Source organism: Lithobates pipiens, unplaced genomic scaffold (assembly GCF_037356315.1).
Source record: "Lithobates pipiens isolate NorthernLeopardFrog02 unplaced genomic scaffold, aLitPip1_a1.2 Scaffold_1, whole genome shotgun sequence".
NCBI lineage: Eukaryota > Metazoa > Chordata > Amphibia > Anura > Ranidae > Lithobates > Lithobates pipiens.
This window is the reverse complement of record NW_027507685.1, coordinates 106580312-106605659: the sequence shown is the minus strand read 5'-3', so window position 1 is coordinate 106605659 and position 25348 is coordinate 106580312. Positions and strand designations below refer to the sequence as shown.

The following is a 25348-nucleotide window of genomic DNA, read 5'->3' as shown; positions in this document are numbered from 1 at the left end:
GTCCACCTCGAGAGCAGAGCCGTCCACCTCGAGAGCAGAGCCGTCCACCTCGAGAGCAGAGCCGTGCAGTGCCGTCCACCTCAAGAGCAGTGCCGTCCACCTCGAGAGCAGTGCCGTCCACTTCGAATAGGGGCCATGTCAGCCTTCCCTATGCCCTTCAAAACCCCCTGTGGCTGCCCTCTAATTCCGGAGAAGCAAATATCCCCCCCTTCACTGCCCAGCCAGGTGTCCAGGTGAACACAGATGATTTTTCCATGCTTGATTTTTTTCATTTGGCTTTCACCGAAGACTTACTATCGTCCATTGTGGCCCAGTGCAACCTCTACGCACAGCAGCACATAGTAAGCAACCCTGGCTCTTGTTATGCCTGTCCCTTTCAGTGGAGAGAACTAACCATAGAGGAATTCGAAATTTTCATAGGCCTAACTTTTTCTATGGGACTTTAAAAAAAAACAATTGTACTCCTATTGGTCTATCAAACCCATCCACCACATGCCACTCTTCTCATCCCTTATGCCAAGATCACGATACCTAATGATTATGCGGTTCCTCCACTACAATGACAACACCCAGTGCCTTCCCCGAAATTACCCAGCTTTTGACAAACTATTTAAAATTCGGCCACTCCTAAATTATTTCTCAGAAAAATTTCCCCAATTATGTACCCCCCAACAGAATATTTCCGTGGATGAGTCCCTTGTAAAATTCTCAGGCAGGCTTGGCATCAAACAGTTAGTTTATCCCCAGCAAAAGGGCCCGATATGGGGTTAAAATGTACAAACTTTGTGACCGAGCCACGGGGTACATCTACTCCTTCCTGGTGTACGAAGGGAAGGACTCCCAACTGCACCCCCCTGAATGCCCAGAGTACATTGGAGCCAGCGGAAGAGTGGTCTGGCAGCTTGTCTATCCACTCCTTGGAAAGGGATACCATCTTTATGTGGATAATTTTTATACTAGCTTGCCCCTCTTCCGCAATCTTCACCGGAGAGACACCCCAGCATGTGGTACAGTAAGAGCCAATAGAAAGGGCTTCCCGCAAAAACTTGTCAATGAAAGGCTACAACGAGGGAAGACGGCATCTTTGCGGAACCAGGAGCTATTGGCTGTCAAGTGGAGGGACAAACGAAACGTCCACATGCTGACGACAATCCATAATGACACCTAGATAGAAGTCTCCAGAAGAAACGGCCCAATCCAGAAACCAGCCTGCATCTATGATTACAATTTGTTTATGGGGGGAGTGGACTTCAACGATCAGATGATTGAACCCTACCTTCCCACAAGAAAATCCCGCCACTGGTATAAAAAAGTGTCCATTTATTTTTTCAGTTTGGCCATGTATAACACTTATGTTATTTACCAAAAATCTACAGAGAACCCCGTATCCTATCTGTACTACCAAGAAGAAGTTATTTCCGCCCTTTTGTACCCTGAAGACCCACCAGAAACTATTTGCTCTGATTGCGTGAGCAGACTCCACGAGCGCCACTTTCCTGACAAAATCCCAAAATGCCGGGTGTGCTCCAGTGTAGGAATTAGAAGAGACACCACATTTTATTGTCCCAATTGTCCTTCCCAACCAGGCCTCTGTATAGGTGACTGCTTCTGCCGTTACCATACTTTTCTACATTATTAGGGAAGTATGGTAAACGTAATTCTCATTTCCTGTCATTTTCCTCCACACCCCTTATGCCACTGCACTGAACTGTACATACCTCTGCCTTCTCCGGAACCGACCCTGGCCTGTTATATGACCAAGCTTCTGCTTAACGCTAAACATACCTCTGCCTTCTCCGGAACCGACCCTGGCCTGTTATATGACCAAGATTCTGCTTAACGCTAAACATACCTCTGCCTTCTCCGGAACCGACCCTGGCCTGTTATACGACCAAGCTTCTGCCCAACGCTAAACATACTTCTGCCTTCTCCCGAACTGACCCTGGCCTTTTATACAACCACGCTTCTGCCTAACGCTAAACTGTACCTGCCTCTGCCTTCTCTGGAACTGACCATGGACTGTTTGACCACGTTTTTTGCCTGCCTCTTGGATTGATCTTTTACCCTGCTATGCTAGTGGGAACAAAGGGGTCTCACATGTTAGGGGCTCCAGAATTAGTTTTTTCTGGATGAAGAAAACTATTTTTTTAGTTTTCTTATTCCCGAATTAGGGTCTGGAGACTCAGAGGCTTCAAAGAGATTTGGGCGGGAGAAGCCTCTACCCCTTTCCCCATTATTTCATAGCCTGCTACTTGGACCATGTTCCTGCTTACTACCAGGATGGACAATATTCCTGCCTGCTGCCTGGACAATTCCATTCACTGTCCCTGACCACGTCCCTGCCTGCTGCCTGGATCAGGGCTCTCCTCCTGTGGACAATTGGACTACTAAAACCACAGGTCATTTTTTGTTTACCCCTTACTCAGCAGAATGTATTTTAGGGTGTAATTCTTGATATGTACGTGCTATGTTAGAAATATGAAGGGCCTTCAAAAATGTGATAGATTGTAAGGAAATTGGATGCGCAATTTATTTTCCTAGAACACCTGATGATGCTTCTTAGATGTAGGGCCTCTATGTGGCCAGGCTGTGTAAAAGTCTCCCACATGTGGTATCGCCATACTCAGGAGGAGTAGCAGAATATATTTTGGGGTGTCATTTTTGCTATGTACATGCTATGTGTTGGAAATATCTTATAAATGGACAACTTTTTGTAAAAAAAAATGCATTTTCATTTTTTTTTACACATTTTCCAAAAACTTTGGGAAAAAAATTAACTGTTCCAAAGACTCATTATGCCTCATAGATTTATACGTTGTGGTGTTTGCTTTCCAAAATGGGGTCACTTTGTGGGTGTTTCCATTGTCCTGGTGCTCCAGGGCCTTCAAAAGTGTAATAGGTGGTTGAGAGATTAGATGGGTAATTTATGCTCCTAGAACGCCTGAAGTTGCTACTTCAATGTTGGGCCTGTGTATGTGGCCAGGCTGTGTAAAAGTCTCACACATGTGGTATTGCCGTACTCAGGAGGAGCAGCAGAATATATTTTGGGGTTTCATTTGTTGAATGTACATGCTGTGTGAGAGAAATAACCTGTTATAATGACAATTTGGTGTGAAAAAAAATCTTAATTTTGCAAAGAATTGTGGGAAAAAAATGACAAGTTCAAAAAACTAACTGTGCCATGTACTAAATACCTTGGAATGTCTACTTTCCAAAATGGGGTCATTTGGGGGGTTTTTGTACTTTACTGGCTTGTTAGGGTCTCAAGAAATGAGATTTTCTGTATTTTTTCATTTATAGCACAAAAAATAAAAAACCCAGAGGCGATCAAATACCACCAAAAGAAATCTCTATTTGTGTGAAAAAAAGGACAAAAATTTCAAATGGGTCCAGTGTTGCATGACTGAGTAACTGTCATTCAAATTGTGAGAGCACCGAAAGTTGAAAATTGGTCTGGTTATTAAGGGTGTTTAAGTGCCCAGTTGTCAAGTGGTTAAAGAAGAAGATACAGGTCTGTGAGAGCCAGAAATCTTGCTTGTTTGTAGGTGACCAAATACTTATTTTCCACCATAATTTGCAAATAAATTCTTTCAAAAATCAGACAATGTGATTGTCTGTATTTGTTTCCCCATTTTGTCTCTCATAGTTGAGGTATACCTATGATGATAATTACAGGCACCTCTCATCTTTCTAAGTGGGAGAACTTGCACAATTGGTGACTGACTAATTACTTTTTTGCCCCACTGTAATTATCAGCCTTTGAATTCTTTGACTTCTTATCACAACAGGATGTCAATTTAGGGCTACTCCCCCCCTTTATGGCACGCTGATACCTCATTGGACCACTTGGCGGGCCTTGGGGGTCCTTAGGAACCATGACTACGTTTGGGCGACATTGTATAAAAGGTCCTAAAAAAGCTCCAGAAGAAGCCATGATTATGGCGAAACATGTACGGGGGGCAACCAACTTTTGTGTTGTGACCGCATGACTTTTCAAGTTCTGGTTTTACACTTTATTCTTTTTTTATCCATGTTTGTTTAAATAAAATCATGAAATTTGTATTATCAATTTTATTTTATTTTTTTGGACCTCAAAACTCCCAATTTAGTTTTCTTGGTATTTTTCAGCCTATATTTAGAGGAGGCGGTGCTTGTAGAGATCTCTCCGGTCTCTGGTACCACATTTTATTCTCACACATGGATCATCCAGAGCCCATTGCCTATTGTCATTATTTTGGGGAGTTAATTTATTGAGCACTTTACTTGAGTTTAATGACTGTTGCTATCCCATTGGTCACTTCTGAGCTGCCAAAGAACTACCCATGCTCTGTACATATTAGTGCTTCAGTTGTTACAATCTTCCGCTGGACTTCTTTTTTCAGTTTACTATCTCAGATGTTAACGCTACATGGTTTATGTCTCTGATTACTGTGATTGGGCATTACAGCGATCACATGGTACAGAGCCGCTTTGGATCGGCTCTGTACACTGTGCCTTCAAACAGCTGTTAATTGAAACACTGGCGACCCGGGGGTGTTTTATCAGACCCATTCACCTGGCTCTGTACATATTAGTGCTCCAATTGTTACAATCTACCGCCTGACTTCTTTTTTCAGTTTACGATCTCAGATGTAAACGCTACACGGTTTAGGTCTCCGATTGCTGTGATTGGTCATTACAGTGATCACATGGTACAGAACTGCTTTGGATTGGCTCTGTACACTGTGTCTTTGAACAGCAGTTAATTGAAGCACTGGCTGCCCAGGGGTGATTTCTGCAATGCTGTTTTTTTTATATGGCGCTGCAGAAATAGCTGTCCGCCACTCCACCATTCAAAAGCTGCATTTTGTGTAAGACCCCTTTCACATTGGTGGTGTTTGACCCCACTGTGGGTGCAGCTCAGCCCAATGCAAGCTAGTTTTCTCTGGGGGGAGGGAGGGGACCCAAGAAGATGAGAATTGGGGCTGCTCTGTGCAAAACTGATGATTTTTTGTTTTTCATTTAAATGTTTCCTTTTTATTTTATTTTTTTTAACAAATATTATCACTTTAATGCTTTATTTTCTAGTACTGTGGCGTATTTACTTTGCTCTATTTTAAATGGTTTCGGCTGGTTATCAGTTACCAGCCATGGAAGTCTGAACCTTGCCGATAGAAGGACTGTACATGTTAATGTGTTGTTTTTTAAAATTTTATTTTATTTATTTATTTTTTGTTTTCTTGTTGAGATTATTTTTGTCTTCTGCAGAGTGAAGGAATAAAAAAAGCAACATGATCTAATGCAAGCGTAACGTAACTTTTCAGCCCTCTGTACTGTTTTTTTATTTTTTGTGTCAAGCCGCCATTTCCTATTCATTGTGTTTTTGGAACAATAATAAACGTGATTGGTAGACAGTAGTAAAGGAGTTTACAGGAACTTTGTTGTTACTGAGATTCTTAATGACAATTTGGCAAACTGCTCGGGCCCCCCATTAGAACATAATCATTTGGGCATAACAGGAAGAAGTGGTGGGGGATACATTATTATGTCATTTACTAAGAGGGAAGTTTTGCAGAAAGGATAACTTAAAAAAAAACAATTGCGGCGGCTATTTGGCTTCACATCGTTGAGCGATTTTTGGAGAAGTTGTTTTCTGCATTGACTACCGTGTGTGTGTGTTAAGAGGAGCTGTCAGGTCTATCAGGCACTTATACCCCCTCCCTGCCCAGGCCAGTTTTCAGCTTTTAGCGCTGTGGCACTTTGACAATTAGGCGATCATGCAACTCTGTACCCAAATTACATTTTTATCATTTTTTTTCACACCAATAGCGCTTTCTTTTGGTGGTGTTTAATCACCACTCAGGGTTTTTATTTTTTGCTAAACAAACAAAAAATGACTGAAAATTTTGGAAAAAAAATAAGTTTTTCACATTTTGTTATACAATTTTGCAAACGGATCATTTTTCTTCTTCGCTGATGAGCACTGATGGGCACTGATGGGCACTGATAGCCTGCACTGATGGGAGCTGGACACTGATGAGACTGCACTGATGGGCACTAATAGGTGGCAATGAGCACTAATAGGTGGTACTGATGAGCACTGATCAGGAAGCACTGATGAGGCTGCACGAATGGGTGGCACAGAGAGGTGGCACTGATGGGCTCTGATAGGTGGCACTAATGAGCATTGATATGTAGCACTGGTGGGCACTGATAGGAGGCACTAATGAGGCGGCACTGGTGGGCACTGATTAGGAGGCACCGACGAGGCTGCACTAATGGGTGGTACTGATAGGGGGCACGGAGAGGTGGCACTAATGGGCATTGATATGTGGGCGTGGCACTGGTGGGCACAGACAGCGCTTATGGGCACTGATAGGCGGCACTGGGCACTGATGCGCCTGCACTGACAGGTGGCACTGATGAGGCGGAACTGGTGGCCACTGATTAGGAGGCTTTGATGAGGCTGCACTAATGGGTAGCACTAATAGGTAGCAGGGAGAGGTGGCACTAATGGACACTAATGGGCATTGATATGTTGCACTGGTGGGCGCTTATAGGCAGCACTGATGAGCCTGCACTGATGGGTGGCATTGAGAGGTGACACTGATGAGGCGGAACTGGTGGGCACTGATTAGAAAGCACTGATGAGGCTGCACTAATGGGTGGCACTGATAAGCGGCACGGAGAGGTGGCACTGATAGGCAGCACTGGGCACTGATCAAAAGACACTAATGAGCACTGATTGGCAGCACTCAGGTTTCACTGGTGGGAATTGATTAGCAGTACTGATGGGCACTGATAGGTGGCACTGGTGGGCACTGATTTGCAGCACTGGAGGGCAATAAGGGGACCGATGTCCCTCTAACAGAAGCTGGTTAAGCTTTCAGCATGAAGAAAGTAAAAAGCCAGAAACCGGCTTCTGTTTATTTCCGTGATCAGCTGTCAGCCAATGATAAATGATAACTGGTCCCTGTGATTGGACATGCATAGATGCCCTCCCTGCAAAGGAACCCGCACTGTAGCCGTCTTTCGAGTATATAGCGCGGACGCAGAGTGGTTAAGAAATCAAAACCTCAGTTCCCTGCAATAGCCGGGGTAGTATACTCACTTCTCCAGCAGTCTGAGTTTTATAACTTCCCTCTATTCCAGCACTGCCGCCGCCTCTTCTCTTCTCTTCTCTTCTCTTCTCTTCTCTCTCTCTCTCTCTTCAGCATTGGACAATTTCCGAGAGTGTCGGATGCCTGTATCCCCTTCTGTGTGCTGTAGTTTTATCCCCTGACACCCTACCTTACTGCAGAGTCATGGGAGAAAAGGACCACAGCATGCATCAGGGGATACGCGCATCCCATAGGAGGTGGAAGAGACCGCCTTGGTTTCTGTAAGCTATAAACCTGTACATTTTTGTGGTAATGTTTACATGCATATCGCGTAGATTATGGGTGTCCAACCTGCGGCCCTTCAGCTGTTGCAGAACTAAAAGTCAATCAAAGCATTGCAAGGCTAACCGTTGTAAACATGGTTCTTAAAGGCAGAGACATGATGGGACTTGTAGTTTCGCAACAGCTGGAGGACCACTGCTTAGACACCCATGGTGTAGATGGAACCTATTGGCTGAGGCTACTGGTCATATGTAAATATCAGGAACTTGTAGCTAGCAGCGCTGCCACTGCTGATTGATCAATATTAATGTTTACACCTCCTCATAGACGCAATGACCTCGGCAGATTCTGAAGGGCTGAGGTCAATCTGTACATGCCATACCGCCCCATGAATGGCTCCTTTAGGTAGTGATGTAAACATTAGTGGTGTGTAATCCATGCCGCAGCTGGGTACATATTGTGGATGCATACCCGATCCCAAAGTGCCTCTTTGTCTCCTTCTGCTGTCTGTCAGCTATCAGGGTGCCAGCTCCTTTAGCTCAGCAAGATTAGATAAGGGACTAAAGAATAAAGAGGGGTCGAGAGGTGGCTGTATATTCCCCTTTGGAATGCCCATAAATTGGGCTTCAGCCTGGGGTGGAGCTACAGCACAGCACTGGCAGTAACGGAATGTAATTTTTTTTCAAAACCACTGCACGGATCTGAACAGACTCGCCTGCTATGTGCACTGGGTCCCCTGGAGCAGTGTTTCTCAACTCCAATCCTCAAGGCGCACCAACAGGTCATGTCCCAACAGGTCATGTCCCATGCCCATAAATTGGGTTTCAGCCTGGGGTGGAGCTACAGCACAGCACTGGCAGTAATAAAATGTATTTTTAATTTTTTTTTTTAAAACCACTGCACAGATCTGAACAGAATCAACTGCTATGTGCACTGGGCCCCCTGGAGCAGTGTTTCTCAACTCCAGTCCTCAAGGCGCCCCAACAGGTCATGTTTTCAGGCTTTCTCTCCGATGAAACGGCTGTGGTAATTACTAAGGCAGTGAAACTGATCAAATCACATGCACAAAAAAATTCCCCCTTTATTTCTGTTCCAGTGACAATTTTAGATTTTTTCTTCACTCTCAGTGGTCACCAGGACAAAGGAGTCAGACAGGGGTTCTAAGCCCTCGCTGCTGCTCTAGAATTTAAGCCTAGACTGATTTGTGAATAGAGTCGTAGTTTCAGGTTCCAGCGATCACCTCTCTGCCCTTTCCATTTACCAGGTTTTGTTTTTCTATAATTACACATCTACCAGCATAGGTGCCTTCACCATCATATAATAAGCAATGGGTACCCACATGATTATAGATCTGCTGCCAGTGGTGGATGCATGATTATCAGCCTTACTAGTACAGCTTCCCATATATATTATTATTTTTCACATGTAGCCAGTGAAATATGCAAATAAAGAGGTTAGAGCCAATCAGAGGCTCAGACAGGGGCTTATATAGTTGGATTCAATTAGCAAAGACTGAAAGCTGGTTTACATCAAATAACTGTGCGAAGCAGAGCGGTAAATTAGATATTTGCATGGCATGGCTTTAACCCCTTCCTGCCCCCGCCCCCACATCCCTTTAACCCCTTCAATATCAGGCACTTCCATCCCCTTCCTGTCCAGGCCAGCTTTCAGCGCTGTCACACTTAGAATGACAATTGCACGGTCATGCAACACTGTACCCAAACTACATTTTTATAATTTCATTCCACACCAATACAGCTTTCTTTTGGTGGTATTGAATCACCACTAGGTTTGTCTGGTAAGGAGCTGGTAGTTGTAAGGAGCTCAGGGGGATGTGCACTCTGGCGGTGGTGTCCCAGGGGTGCCACAAAAATCACTAATTTTGGGACCACACTGAGGTTCCACGGCACTAGGTCACATTACTTTTGGACGAACCATTTTGACTAGCTCAGAGTAATTCTTATACTCTCCGGAAGGGCCGCCTTCTATAATGCACATGGCACTTTTTATTTGTTTTTGCACTATTTATAATGGGTACTTGCACTGCACGTGTGGTTTGTTTTTTCTCTCACAGAGACTGAGGGTGCAGGTCATCAGGGCCTGCCCTGATGTTGAGTTGAGGATCAGTGGCCTTTGAGCCTTTTACCTCTTCCCAAACCGGAACCGGGGGTCTGTCTTCAAGAGAGCCCTGACCAAGTACTTGGAGGATTGGCTTTTTCAGGTCCCTAAGGAGCAGGACTGGCTTTTTTTAGGTCCTGAAGGAGCAGGACTAGCTTTTTCAGGTCCTCAAGGAGGACACCAGGCTTCTTCAGATCCCCAAGGAGGAGGACTGGCCCCTATAGGGTCCCCAAGGAGGAGGACTGGCCCCCTATAGGGTCCCCAAGGAGGAGGACTGGCCCCCTATAGGGTCCCCAAGGAGGAGGACTGGCCCCCTATAGGGTCCCCAAGGAGGAGGACTGGCCCCCTATAGGGTCCCCAAGGAGGAGGACTGGCCCCCTATAGGGTCCCCAAGGAGGAGTACTGGCCCCTATAGGGTCCTCAAGGAGGAGGAGGGGCTTCTTCAGGTGCCTGAGGAGGACGACGGGCCTCTTCAGGTCCCTAGGGAATGGATCCCCTTCCCTTTGTTATTTGCTGGATCAGATCAGAGGTAGACAGGTGCAAATGGACACAAGTCTATTTACATCTGACTGCCCATAGAGGAGAATCCGATCAAGTCCACCGGAAAAACAGAGAGGTAGACCCAATTGGACATTTTGTGTGAAAAGGCCCTTGTGAAAGTTTTCAGTACTGCTAATTGCATGTCATTGCCACTCTTCGTGGTTGCTCTTTGGAGTACTAATTAGCAATACCACCCTAGTGACATTCACCTGAATCACGCTATTCTTTATTCTCACCTAAGTATCTAAGAAGGGGTTTTGTTCTGTCCTGTTGAAGCCACCAAGCTCATCATAGGTGACACTGTACATGTGTGGCTTTAGGGAACAGGACAGTGCTCCCTCTCGTGGCACTAGGGGGCTCTGGTCCCAATGGATGCTTGGTCCGTACAATAACTGAGCATTTTCTATAAGAAGCTGTCCCTTTTGGTCTGACTTGTCTTAGGATGTCATAGGGGGAACAGGGTACCTGGGGGAGGCAGCCAACCTCGGGCCCTGTATGCTGCCTTTGATGAAGCTGGTGGACAGAGTGAATCTGCCAAAATTCAGCCACAAAATCTTCAGGGGTTGGCGCTCTTGGTTTTTTTAGGGCACTGCATGAATATTATTACACCTTAGCCTATTCTCCAGGTAATCATTTTTATTGTCCAAGTGGTTACAACAGGTGGTCTTCCATTGCTCCTATGTTCTGTCCCGCTCACATTGCCCTTTTTTCTGGAGGCCTTGGTACAATGTATTGAGATCTAGTTTGACTTCATCCACTTTGCCTGTGAGGGAGATGTGAATAGTATTATTTGTGCACAGCACCTCTATAAGAATCTGTTCCTTCTCCTCCTGGAATTCAAGCACAATATTCCCGATACACACATATTAATGAAAAATGGCTGTAAATGTGAGTGGGTGCTACAGCCACCACCAGCTGGAAAACTAAGACGTTCAAAACAGAAAGTATGTCACCAGAAAACCTAGGATCTCCAGAAAGGATCCAGAGCTTTATTCTGCAATCGCATCACAATTACAGAAGCAACATTTTAGAGCCTCCCAGGATCCCTTTATTTGACATGTGATAGTCACATTCCTAGTGAAGGACCTGCAAGGCTCTGAAATGTTGCTTCTGTAATCGTGATGTGATGGTGGAATAAAGCGTTGCACCTGTCCTGGAGATCCTAGGTGTGCTGGTAACATACAGTTGTGCTCACTCAAAAGTTTGCACACCCTGACAAATCGTGAAATTTTGGCATTAATATTGAAAATTGACTGATCATTTTTATGGCAATGACGCAGTAAGCTTCTTTCTGGCAACTTCACCGTGTAGATCAGTTTTGTTCAAGTATTGTTGCATTGTGCTCCTTAAAAACAACCACAGCATCTTTTTCCAGAGCAGCCTGTATTTCTCATGAAGTTACCTGTGGGGTTTTTCTTTGTATCCTGAACAATTCTTCTGCCAGTTGTGGCTGCAATGTTTTATGGACTCTCTGACCTTGGCTTGGTATCGAGAGATCCACAATTTTTTCACTTCTTAATAAGTAAACAGTACTGACTAGCATATGCAAGGTTTTGTATAGCTCTATATCCTTTTCCATCATTTTTAAGTTCTATTATCTTGTTATGCAGGTCTTTTGACAGTTCTTTTCTGCTTCCCATGGCTCAATATATAGGCTGCTCTGTGTATCCACGTGAGCGCTAACAAACTCATTGACTATGCCCAGACACTAATTGTGAGAGTTAAACTACAGTATGTGATAATAAACAATTTCATATTGCAATTCTTAAAGGAGTTTTTGGCATGATCAGTCACATTTTTAATATCAATGCCACAATTTCATGATCTCTGCTAGGGTATGCAGACTTTTGAGCACAACTGTAAATTCTGTTTCTCCCTGTCCTGGGACATTGGGCTGGATGTTATCAGGCGAGACAGTGGGCACTGAAGCTCCCCTTCCCCCTACACTTAGTAGGCATCATCGCATAGCTCCTCAAAGTTATCAGGGGTGAAGGATAGAGAGGCCTGGGCAACAGACAATTGGCCACCATCTTGCAGCAATATTGTGGCTTTTGGCATCTTTACTGGCAACTGTTTCTTGTGTCCAATCCACCTGAACAAAACTCCGGGAGGGTTTGCTAGTGAAGCAACCTGGGCAGGTTAACCAGTAAAATGAAGATCCTATTAAGCAGGATAGAGTTGAGTTTGTGGAGCAAGTGTATAGATGCATCTGTTCTCATTATGTGCCATGCCATGTCTCCTGGGAAGGCAATGAGCACTCAAGCTCTCCTTCCCCCTACACTTACATGGGGGGAGGGAGTCATCATCACATAACTCCTCAAAGATCTCAAGAGTGGGGGATAGAGAGGCATGGGCATCAGGCAACTGGCCGCCATCTTGCAGCAGTATCGCGACATTTGATTCTCGGTTCTTGCATCCTATCCACTATAACAAAATACCATGAGGGCCCACTAATGGCAATGAAGCAACCCATGCAGGTTGACCAGTAAAATGAAGATCCTGTTAGGCAGGTAAGAGTTGGGTTCAGCAGAACAGTGTAGAGATGCATCCATTCACATTTCGTGCCATGCCCCTTAGAAAGGCAATGAGCACTTAAGCTGCCCTTCCCCTACACTTAGGTGGGGGGAGAGAGTCATCATTGCATAACTCCTCAAAGATATCAGAGGTGGAGGATGGAGAGGCCTAGGCATCAAACAATTGACCGCCATCTTGCAGCAATATCGTGGCCTTTTGTCATCTTGACTGGCAACTGTTTTTCTTGTGTCCAATCCACCAGAACAAATCTCCGGGAGGGTCCACTAGTGATAGTGCTGCGAAGTTGGCATTTTAACCGGTGATGTTAAGATCCTGTTAGGCAGGATAGAGTTGGGTTTGGTGAGAAGCGTAGAGCTACATTTATTCATATTACGCGCCAAGCCATGTATCCCTGGGCAGGGAGTAATGCCGGAAGGGTTTTCTAGTGATAGCGCAGCAACCTGGGTACTCTACCCAGTAAAATGAAGATCATATTCGCAGGATAGAGTTGGGTTTGGTGGAGCTAGAGATGCATCTAATCATATTACGCACCATGCCTCTCTGGGAGTGGAGTAATACCGGAAGGGCTTGCTAGTGATAGTGCAGCAACCTGGGCAGGTTAACCAGTAAAATGAAGATCTGATTAGATCCCAAGATAGTTTGGTTCGGCAGAGTAGTTTAGAGATGCCTATTACACGTCAAGCCATGTATCCTTGGGAAGGGACTAATGCCGGAAGGATTTTCTAGTGATATTGCAGCAACCTGGGCACTTTACCCAGTAAAATGAAGATCCTATTTGGCAGGATAGAGTTGGGTTTGGTGGAGCAGCGTAGAGATGCATCTGATCATATTATGCGCCATGACTCTGGGAGGGGAGTAATACCGGAAGGGTTTGCTAGTGATAGTGCAGCAACCTGGGCAGGTTACCCAGTAAAATGAAGATCTGATTAGATCTCAAGGTAGAGTTGGGTTCGGCAGGTAGTAATGCCGGAAAGGGTTTGCTAGTGATAGTGCAGCAACCTGGGCAGGTTAAACCATAAAATAAAAATTCAGTTAAGCAGGATAGAGTCGGGTTTGGCGAAACGGTGTAGCGATACATCCATTAACATTATGCGCCATGCCATGCTCCTCTTATTTGAAGGACAACTAAATATAACTATTTTCTGAGAAGGCATTAAGGAATTCTATGTAATCTTTTTTTTTTTTTTTGGCATCTACTGTTTGTTTTGGAATTTAGGAGCGAGTCATTTGTAGTCCTCCTGCATGGTAATCCATTATTTCTGTGTTCACATAACATTAACTTTGATGCTTTCTTGAAAAAAAATTAGTTTTACATAATAAACTCAACCCGGGACGGCCACAAGAGCTAGAGTTTATCATTTTTGGCTTCTTCCAAAAGCCATTTCTTTTTATGTGAAGGATTTGTCTTTTTTTTCTGTTTGATGTCCAAAGACAAAGTTAAAAGCCTCCCCAGATAGCAATTCACACATCTATCATGTTTTTTTTGGCTCTGGCAGCCATTATTTTTGTTTTCGAAGAATGACCTTTTAAGAGCTGACAATATTTTTTTGAGCTAAGCTGGTCTTGTCAGATGGATGATTATACGTTGGAATTCTTTTAAGCATCTGTGGTCGCAGTGCTGAAGTTATCTGAGAGCACTCAGTGCTTAGCCCGAGCCTTTTCCGATCTCGGTGTCTGGGTACTGTAGCGCAGTCTGGGATCCTGGCTGATCTTGGCAGTGCATGAGAAGGGAGGAGGAGAGGAGGGTTTGCAGAGGACCACACTCTCACAAAGGCATTTTCTTCCATTCTGCAGCAAAGTGAGCTGCAGTCCCTCCTGCAGGACTCCACCAGACCTTGTGACTCAAGTCAGGTAAATCATCTCTCGAGGCAATTTCAATTTTTTTTTTATTTTCTTTTCTTTGCAGTGTAACCATTAGAAGTCCTAGAAATTTGCTTATTAAAATTTTAAAGGCTGGTTTTGATTGTGTTAATTTGCAATTGTTTCAAATATAAATGCATGTAGAGAAGACAGATTTTTTTTTTTAGAGGGGATGCATTGCTTTTGAGTTTTAAGGGCTTCTAGAATGTAGGCTCAGGTGTCCTTATTCCGTGTCCTAGAAGCACGCTGCAGATATATAATGCAGAGATGCTGGATGACTCTGAAACAATGCAGAAGGCATCTTTTCAATTAACTACATTTATATGCAAGGAAAGCAGGCTAACATGTAGCCGTGTTTGTAGAGATGATTTATGCCAGACTGCAGCTCTATCTATTATTCAGAACCGTAGGCTTTTTAAATGGAGTAAGGGCTTTCGCCAGGGTATTAAGCTAATTTTTGGTAGCAAGGGCAGCTTAATCTTAAAGTGAAAGTTGACTGGCTTCATCTGACTTTGCAGGAACGATAGATAAGGACCCTTGTGAGACAGCAACTGTGAGAATGCAAGGATGCAGTTATCGGCTGGACACTGTACAAACGTTGTCACATTCTTTCCTCTCAGCGGTTCTGATATCTAGTGTGGAAGTGTAATGATGGAGTGGGATTGCCTCGGGTAGAGGACGGGAGAACCCACATGACCAAGGCTTCCTGATGACTGCACCTTTTTGTCCTACGTTCCCTTACAGAGCTTCGCCCTCGATCTTTCGAACATGGCAGGAGATTGGTTCGGCACTGCTCTGTAGAAAAGTTAAAGGGAACAGGTCCAGCCCTATCATAGTTCTATCAAGACCAGCCACAGGATCCTCTGCAGAATCGCAACAGAGACGCAGGCATGGTTCTGATGTCCCTGGCCATCTAAAGATGAACTCTTCCTCAGAGGGAAATTACAGCGGTTTATTCTGTTTATTGGGAGTAGGAGCTCATGAAGCCATTCCAGTTTGCCTTCTCGAAGTAGGAATCATCATCTTCCTGACTGTGCTAATCATCTCGGGCAATTTGATTGTTATCTTTGTTTTCCATTGTGCCCCTCTGCTCAACCACCACACCACCAGTTACTTCATCCAGACGATGGCCTATGCTGACCTTCTAGTCGGAGTCAGCTGCTTGGTACCTTCTTTCTCTTTGCTGCACCATAGTGCCCTTCTGCCGGAGCAAATAGTGTGCAAAATGTTTGGTTATGTAGTGTCTGTGCTCAAAAGTGTCTCCATGATGTCTTTGGCCTGTATCAGCATCGACCGGTACATAGCTATAACCAAACCACTGACCTACAACACTTTAGTGACGGCGTGCCGCCTTCGCTTTTGCATTTTGTTGCTCTGGGTGTACTCTTGTGCCATATTCTTGCCTGCCTTTCTAGGCTGGGGAAAACCTGGATATCACGGAGATGTTTTCCAGTGGTGTGCTGTGTTCTGGCCCACCGACCCGTACTTCACTTTATTCATCGTGGTAATGCTTTACGCCCCGGCAGCTACTACTGTTTGTTTCACGTACTTCAACATTTTCCGCATTTGCCAGCAACACACCAAGGAGATCAACGAAAGGCGTGTACGATTCAGCACCACAGAAACGGACTCGGCCCAAGGCCAACCTAGCCCAGAGAAACGGTATGCGACCGTCCTTTTTCGCATCACTAGTGTTTTCTATATACTGTGGTTGCCCTACATCATCTATTTCCTCCTAGAGAGTTCCAAAGTCTACTCCAACCAGACTGCTTCCTTTCTCACCACCTGGTTGGCCATCAGTAACAGTTTTTGTAATTGTGTGATCTACAGCATGTCCAACAGTGTTTTCCAGAAAGGCCTGAAGCGTCTTTCTGGAGTTGTTTGTGCCTCTTGTTCCAGACGAGGGAAAATGCATGAAGCAATGGGTGCTTCCAGTAAAAGACCAACGGATACCAGACAATGGGAAACGCATGATGTACCTTGTACTTCCAGTAAAAGGCCAATGGATACTAGAAAAGGGGAAACATGTGAAGTACCTGGTGCTTCCAGTAAGAGACCAATGGATACCAGACAAGGGGAAATGCTTGAAGGACCTGGTGCTTCCAGTAAAAGACCAATGGATACCAGACAAGGGGAAATGCTTGAAGGACCTGGTGCTTCTGGTAAAAGACCCATGGATACCAGACAAGGGGAAATGATTACAAGACCTGGTAATTCCAATAAAAGACCAATGGATACCAGACAGTGCGAAACACGTGAAGTACCAGGTACTTCCAGTAAAAGGCCGATGGATAACAGAAAAGGGGAAACATGTGAAGAGCCTGGTGCTTCTAATAAAGTGCCAATGGATACCAGAGAAGGGGAAATGTTTGAAGGACCTATTGCTTCCAGTAAAAAACCAACAGATACCAGACAATGGGAAACGCGTGTTGTACCTAGTACTTCCAGTAAAAGCCTGATGGACACCAGACAAGGGGAAACATGTGAAGGACCTAGTTCTTCCAGTAAAAGACCAACGGATACCAAACAAGGGGAAACGCGTGAAGTACCAGGTCCTTCCAAAAAAAGACCAACGGATACCTGCAACCCATAAGTATCACAGGCCATGTGTTCATTGGGTGTTCGATAGACCGAATAAAATGTATACCACTGTGTACTCATCCAAGGGGAGCAATAAAAGAACCTTTCTAATCCAAGGTTACATCTAGTGCTTTAGTCCCATGGTGGACCTCTTATTTAGCGCTCTTGTTTTTTTTGTTTTTTTTATTATTGTTTTTTGTTTTTTTCTAGGTACATTTTTGGAGCTTGTGGTAGGTTCTCTTTATTTGATTTGCCTGCACTGTGCTAGACCTTTTTTGTAGATTCAGCCATTTTTCCTATTCTGCCAACTCCGTAACTCATTTAAGCTCCAAAAATTGCAAGTGAGATGTTTTGCTGCTTCCGGGCTCATTATCTGCAGATAAAATTCTAACTTCTGGTGTGGTCTCTCCAACGTCTCTCACTTCAGGAGCCATTTTTCCTTGGCGTTTCCACTCGAGATGGATCTATTTGTAGGTGTGATGGATTATATTCCTTGTGACCCTACATCTGACACTTGTGTGTGTGTGTGTGTGTGTGTGTGTGTGTGTGTGTGTGTGTGCGCTCCTTCATAGACGTCGGGCAGAAGCCCGGCCACCCTTCCTTATAGGAGTTGATGGCAATTAGAAGCAACTTGTTTATTTGTAATATATGGGCATCTTTATTTTGTTACGCAGTTTCGTTCAATTTGGTTTCAACCAAATTTAATGCAATATTTTTCTAAGTGGGGGAAAAAAATATATAATATATATATTAATGATATTTAAAAAAAAAGTGCTGACCACTGGAATCTTTTTAGCATAATGTAAATCTATTTTACGTAATGTCTTTATACCAGTTGTGTGTTAGGGCATAGTCCTGCCAAACGTTTTATCGGGTAGGGCAGGCTTATCGAACTTCTGTAAACCGTTTTATGCCCATTGACTTCTTCTCCGAAGCTAAGTGAGGGCCCCAAACTGCCGTATAGCTATTAAAACTTTAGATCTTCCAATATTTGTCAACTTTTGTAGATCCTGGCTGGTTTAACCACTTGCTCGCCCTTATAATGTATACGGCAGCAAAGTGGTACTGCTGGGCCGGATGGCATACCTAGTACATGATGCTACACTTCGGGGTCCGGGGGCGTGCGCACGAGCGCCGCCAGCATCCTGCTCCTGTTGTGATCATACACAGCAGGAGCTGATCTGCGGGTACCACAGACTCAATGTTTGCCGGCACCCGCCAATCATTCAGCATAGAGGCGGAACAGCGATCTGCCTATGTAAACAAGGCGGACCACCATTCTGCCTATGTAAACAGGGCTGACTGCCGTTCTGCCTATGTAAACAGGGCTGACCGCTGTTCTGTCAGTAGAGGATGCGTGGATCCTGTGTTCTTGCAAAGCAGGGACATGGGTCTGTGCCTTCCCCTAGTAAAAGCACCTCCCCCACACAGTACACAAACACTGGCTAGGCACACAGTTACCCCTTTGATCACCCCTGATGTTCCAGTCATTAGTACAGTGACAGTGCATATTTTTAGCCACAGCAGAAGCTGATCAGTGAGTGTCTGCTGATCGTTGAGGATAGACACAGAATAGCTCTGCCTATGTAAACAATGCAAAGCTCCATCCTGTCAGTGGGGATGTGTTGGAATTTGTTTACCCTGTGAAGCACATCCCTTAATAAAAGCATCTCGCACAGTACAAAAAAACACTGGTTAGGAACACGTTTAACCCTTTGATCGCCCCTGATGTTAACCCCTTCCCGGCCAGTGTCATTAGTACAGTGACAGTGCATATTTTTAGCACTGATCACTGTATTGGTGTCACTGGTTTCCACAAAGTGTCAGAGTCCGATTTATCCCCCACAATATCACAGTCCCGCTATAAGTCGCTGATCGCTGCCATTACTAGCACAAAAAAAAAAAAAAGAATAAATAAAAATATCCCATAGTTTTTTAGACGCTATAATGTCTGCACAAACCTATCAATATACGCTTATTGAGATTTTTTTTTTCTACCAAAAATATGTAACAGAATATTCACCTAAATTTATAAAGAAATTAGAATTTTAAAAAAAATTTTTTTATTGGAAACGTTTTTCAAAATTGTTGCTATTTTTTTTTGTTTCTACTGCAAAATATAAAAATCGCAGAGGAGATCAAATACCAGTAAAAGAAAGCTTTATTTGTGGGGGATAAAAAGGACATACGTTTTTATTTGGGTACAGTGTCGCACAACCGCGCAATTGTCAGTTAAAGTAACGCAGTGTCGTATTGCAAAAAATGGCCTGGCTCATGAAGGTGGGGGGGGGGGGGGGGGGTAAATCTTTCAGAGCTGAAGTTAAAGTGTAGGTCCAGCCAATACTGATTTTTTTTTTTTTTTTTAAATGGTATATGTGTTTTTTTTTTTTTTTTGCGAGAGAAGTAGGTGGCTCGAACCTATTTTTTTTTATTTTATTTTTTTATTTTTATTGCTATTTGTGTCCTTGTAGATTTCCTGTATGGGAACACAGTTGTCATTGGGACATAAGGCCGGCCATTGATAGAGCGATATTCTTTCCTGCAACCACAGGGGAATCGAGTGATGAAGGGGAAATCGAGTGATTTTCTTTCCTACAACCTGCATGAGTCCAGCTATAGACGGAACGATTTTCTTTCCTACAACAAAAGAAAATCGATTGATTCCACCATCAACTGTCACTTTTTTTTATTATTATTATTTTTTATGGTATATTCGTCAGTTTTTTTGTGTATTATTTAGGAGAGAAGGTGGGTCGAACCCGTTGGCTTTTTATTGATATTTGTTGTAGATTTCTCTTCACTTCCTGTCTGGGAACAGGGTTGTCACTGGGGCAAAGGGCCAGCCATAGACGGAGGGATTTTCGTGATGGGGAAATCGAGTGACTGGAGTGCATTCAAGGAGAATCGAGTGATGATGGGGGGGGTTGGGAATCAAGTGACTTTATTTCCTGCATAAGACCGGCCATAGACGGATTTTTCTTTCCAGGTTGCAGGAAAGAATATCGCTCTATTCTCCCATCAACACAGACCCTTTTTTATCTTATTTTATTTGTATATTAGTTTTTTTATTTGTATATATATTTTTTTTATTTGTATATTCATTTTTTATTTACATTTACATTTTTTTGTATTTTTAGGAAAGGAAACGCTGAAACCCGCTTGGTTTTTATTACTATTTGTTGTCCCTGTTTTAAATTTCACTTCCTGTCTGGGAACACAATTGTCATTGGGGCATAAGGCCGGCCATAGACAGAGCGATTAAAAAAAAAAATTGAGTGATTCGAGTGGAATCGAGTGATGATGGGGGAATCAAGTCACTTTTTATTTCCTGCATAAGGCCGGCCATAGACGGATTTTTCTTTCCAGATTGCAGGAAAGAAAATCGCTCTATTCCCCCATCAACACGGACCCTTTTTTTTTATCTTATTTTATTTGTATATTTTTTATTATATTATTTGTATATTCTTTTTTGGATTTTTTTTTTAGGAAAGGAGACGCTCAAACCCACTAGGGTTTATTTTTATTTGTATATTCTTTTTTTTTTTTCTTTTTGTATATTCTTTTTTTTGTTTTGTTTTTTTGTGTTTTTTAGGAAAGGAGAAGCTTGGACCCGCTAGGTTTTTATTACTATTTGTTGTCACTGTTTTAGATCTCACTTTCTGTCTGATAACACAGTTCTCATTGGGGCATAAGGCCGGCCATAGACGGAGCGATTTTTAAAAAAATTGAGTGATTCGAGGGGAATCGAGTGATGATGGGGGAATCAAGTGACTTTTTATTTCCTGCATAAGGCTGGCCATAGACGGATTTTTCTTTCCAGGTTGCAGGAAAGAAAATTGCTCTATTCCCCCATCAACACAGACCCTTTTTTTTTAATCTTATTTTATTTGTATATTAGTTTGTTTTTATTTATTTTTTGTATATTCTTTTTGTTTTTTTATTTGTATATTTTTTATTTATTTTTTTATTTGTATATTAGTTTATTTTATTTATTTTTTTTGTATATTCTTTTTATTTTTATTTTTTTATTTGTATATTTTTTGTATTTTTTAGGAAAGGAGACGCTTAAACCCACTAGGTTTTTATTACTATACTCCTGTATACTCTTTACTGTTCTCCTCTATACAATGCAGGCCCATCGTGTCTGGTGGGAGGGGCAAGTCAGGAGGCTGTACTGGAAACAAGACACTTTGGTAACGCCCACATGTGATGCCACGCCTCCGTGATGGAAAGAACTGAGATCTAGTGAATCAAAGGGCCAGGGATAATCAGGTTGGGTAGGAAAGGACTAGAGTATTGGTCACCAAATTGTAGCCCCGTGGCCAGATGCGACCATTTGCTTATGTCTGCCCCCTGGAGCACCGATTCATCCACTGATGCCAACAATGGGGCATAATTCTCCCCAATGATGTGGCAAAATTCCTCCCAATGACACCAAAGATGGGGCACAATTCCTCCCAATGACGCCAACGATGGGGCACAATTCCTCCCAATGACGCCAACGATGGGGCACAATTCCTCCCAATGATGCCAACGATGGGGCACAATTCCTCCCAATGACGCCAACGATGGGGCACAATTCCTCCCAATGACGCCAACGATGGGGCACAATTCCTCCCAATGACGCCAACGATGGGGCACAATTCCTCCCAATGACGCCAACGATGGGGCACAATTCCTCCCAATGACGCCAACGATGGGGCACAATTCCTCCCAATGACGCCAACGATGGGGCACAATTCCTCCCAATGACGCCAACGATGGGGCACAATTCCTCCCAATGACGCCAACGATGGGGCACAATTCCTCCCAATGACGCCAACGATGGGGCACAATTCCTCCCAATGACGCCAACGATGGGGCACAATTCCTCCCAATGACGCCAACGATGGGGCACAATTCCTCCCAATGACGCCAACGATGGGGCACAATTCCTCCCAATGACGCCAACGATGGGGCACAATTCCTCCCAATGACGCCAACGATGGGGCACAATTCCTCCCAATGACGCCAACGATGGGGCACAATTCCTCCCAATGACGCCAACGATGGGGCACAATTCCTCCCAATGACGCCAACGATGGGGCACAATTCCTCCCAATGACGCCAACGATGGGGCACAATTCCTCCCAATGACGCCAACGATGGGGCACAATTCCTCCCAATGACGCCAACGATGGGGCACAATTCCTCCCAATGACGCCAACGATGGGGCACAATTCCTCCCAATGACGCCAGCGATGGGGCACAATTCCTCCCAATGACGCCAACGATGGGGCACAATTCCCCCCAATGACGCCAACGATGGGGCACAATTCCCCCCAATGACGCCAACGATGGGGCACAATTCCCCCCAATGACGCCAACGATGGGGCACAATTCCTCCCAATGACGCCAACGATGGGGCACAATTCCTCCCAATGACGCCAACGATGGGGCACAATTCCTCCCAATGACGCCAACGATGGGGCACAATTCCTCCCAATGACGCCAACGATGGGGCACAATTCCTCCCAATGACGCCAACGATGGGGCACAATTCCTCCCAATGACGCCAACGATGGGGCACAATTCCTCCCAATGACACAAGCGATGGGGGCACAATTCCTCCCAATGACACAAGCGATGGGGGCACAATTCCTCCCAATGACGCCAACGATGGGGGCACAATTCCTCCCAGTGACGCCAACGATGGGGGCACAATTCCTCCCAGTGACGCCAACGTTGGGTGCACAATTCCTCCCAGTGACGCCAACGATGGGGGCACAATTCCTCCCAGTGACCCCAACGATGGGAGCACAATTCCTCCCAGTGACCCCAACGATGGGAGCACAATTCCTCCCAGTGACCCCAACGATGGGAGCACAATTCCTCCCAGTGACCCCAACGATGGGAGCACAATTCCTCCCAGTGACCCCAACGATGGGAGCACAATTCCTCCCAGTGACCCCAACGATGGGAGCACAATTCCTCCCAGTGACCCCAACGATGGGAGCACAATTCCTCCCAGTGACCCCAACGATGGGAGCACAATTCCTCCCAGTGACCCCAACGATGGGAGCACAATTCCTCCCAGTGACCCCAACGATGGGAGCACAATTCCTCCCAGTGACCCCAACGATGGGAGCACAATTCCTCCCAGTGACCCCAACGATGGGAGCACAATTCCTCCCAGTGACCCCAACGATGGGAGCACAATTCCTCCCAGTGACCCCAACGATGGGAGCACAATTCCTCCCAGTGACCCCAACGATGGGAGCACAATTCCTCCCAGCGACCCCAACGATGGGAGCACAATTCCTCCCAGCGACCCCAACGATGGGAGCACAATTCCTCCCAGCGACCCCAACGATGGGAGCACAATTCCTCCCAGCGACCCCAACGATGGGAGCACAATTCCTCCCAGCGACCCCAACGATGGGAGCACAATTCCTCCCAGCGACCCCAACGATGGGAGCACAATTCCTCCCAGCGACCCCAACGATGGGAGCACAATTCCTCCCAGCGACCCCAACGATGGGAGCACAATTCCTCCCAGTGACCCCAACGATGGGAGCACAATTCCTCCCAGTGACCCCAACGATGGGAGCACAATTCCTCCCAGTGACCCCAACGATGGGAGCACAATTCCTCCCAGTGACCCCAACGATGGGAGCACAATTCCTCCCAGTGACCCCAACGATGGGAGCACAATTCCTCCCAGTGACCCCAACGATGGGAGCACAATTCCTCCCAGTGACCGCAACGATGGGAGCACAATTCCTCCCAGTGACCGCAACGATGGGAGCACAATTCCTCCCAGTGACCGCAACGATGGGAGCACAATTCCTCCCAGTGACCGCAACGATGGGAGCACAATTCCTCCCAGTGACCGCAACGATGGGAGCACAATTCCTCCCAGTGACCGCAACGATGGGAGCACAATTCCTCCCAATGACCGCAACGATGGGAGCACAATTCCTCCCAATGACCGCAACGATGGGAGCACAATTCCTCCCAATGACCGCAACGATGGAGCGCAATTCCTCCCAATGACCGCAACGATGGGGCGCAATTCCTCCCAATGACACCATGGGACACAATTTGTCCCAATGACGCCAACGATGGGGGCACAATTCCTACCAATGACACCAGCGATGGGGGCACAATTCCTACCAATGACACCAGCGATGGGGCATAATTCATCCCAATGACACCATGGGACACAATTCCTCCCAATGACACCATGGAACGCAATTCCTCCCAGTGACGCCAACGATGGGGGCACAATTCCTCCCAATGACGCCAACGATGGGGGCACAATTCCTCCCAGTGACGCCAACGATGGGGGCACAATTCCTCCCAGTGACGCCAACGATGGGGACACAATTCCTCCCAGTGACGCCAACGATGGGGACACAATTCCTCCCAGTGACGCCAACGATGGGGCACAATTCCTCCCAGTGACGCCAACGATGGGGCACGATTCCTCCCAATGACGCCAACGATGGGCCACAATTCCTCCCAATGACACCATGGGGCACGATTTCTCTCAACAACACCAACAATGAGGCCCAGTGACACTAATGATGGGACACAATTCCCCCCTATAACACCAACAATGGGGCCCGACGACACCAATGATGGAGCACTATTCCTGCCACTGACACCTATGATGGGGCATTGTTTTTTCCCCACTGCTGTCAGGGCCTTTTCTACTCCCAATGACCACAGTTTCAGCCCCACTAAAGTCCAAAGGACTGTAAACTGGACCTTTGTTTAGAAAGTTTGGAGACCCGTGGACTAGAGGATGCTGGTTGCCCTCTATCCTGGAAATGAGGCGGAGCTCTATCTGACTCGCTGAAGCTCTTGATGCACATGGTGAGAAGCTTGCAGAATGCAGAGACATCAGAGTAAGACATTTCGGTCCAGGAGAGGAGACCGGTACGAGACTGAAGGGAAAAGCTCGAGGTCGGGAATCTGTTGTGGAGCCCAGGAGAACAGCAAAGAAGGTTGGAGGTCAGGGAACTATTGTAGATCCCAGGAGAACAGCAAATAAGGCTGGAGGTCAGGGATCTATTGCAGATCCCAGGAGAGCAGCAAAGACATGGGGGTTCTAATTCTTCTCCACTCTGTCCAAAAAACCCCCAAAAAAGGGTTTTGACTGGACATACATTACGATCTCTGCAGGTCCACTCATGCGGTCTGGCTATTTACGGGAGAGTAATATGGTGCCTGCAGATGTTAGAGAATTTTTGGCCCGTCCAGACTTTTTTGGTCAGCTGAGGGCTCATGTGTTGGTAAGGCCCAAACATAATAATTACTGAACCTCCTGTACAGGAGAACATTGATCACCTGGGATGGACCTTGCTTGG

At 45.3% G+C, this 25348-nt stretch overlaps 2 protein-coding genes across 3 annotated transcripts in view; both read left to right on the top strand.

The window, feature by feature from the left end:
• Window positions 1-25348, top strand: part of RABGAP1 (RAB GTPase activating protein 1) — a 219864-nt gene that overhangs the window by 84981 nt on the left and 109535 nt on the right. The gene's annotated exons all lie outside the window — the stretch shown is intronic.
• LOC143960862 (putative G-protein coupled receptor 21) lies at window positions 14284-17110 on the top strand. The gene is made up of 2 exons (XM_077469866.1): window positions 14284-14405; window positions 14933-17110. The coding sequence occupies exon 2, from the start codon at window positions 15124-15126 to the stop codon at window positions 17005-17007; it is 1884 nt and encodes a 627-aa protein (XP_077325992.1). The 5' UTR covers window positions 14284-14405; window positions 14933-15123; the 3' UTR covers window positions 17008-17110.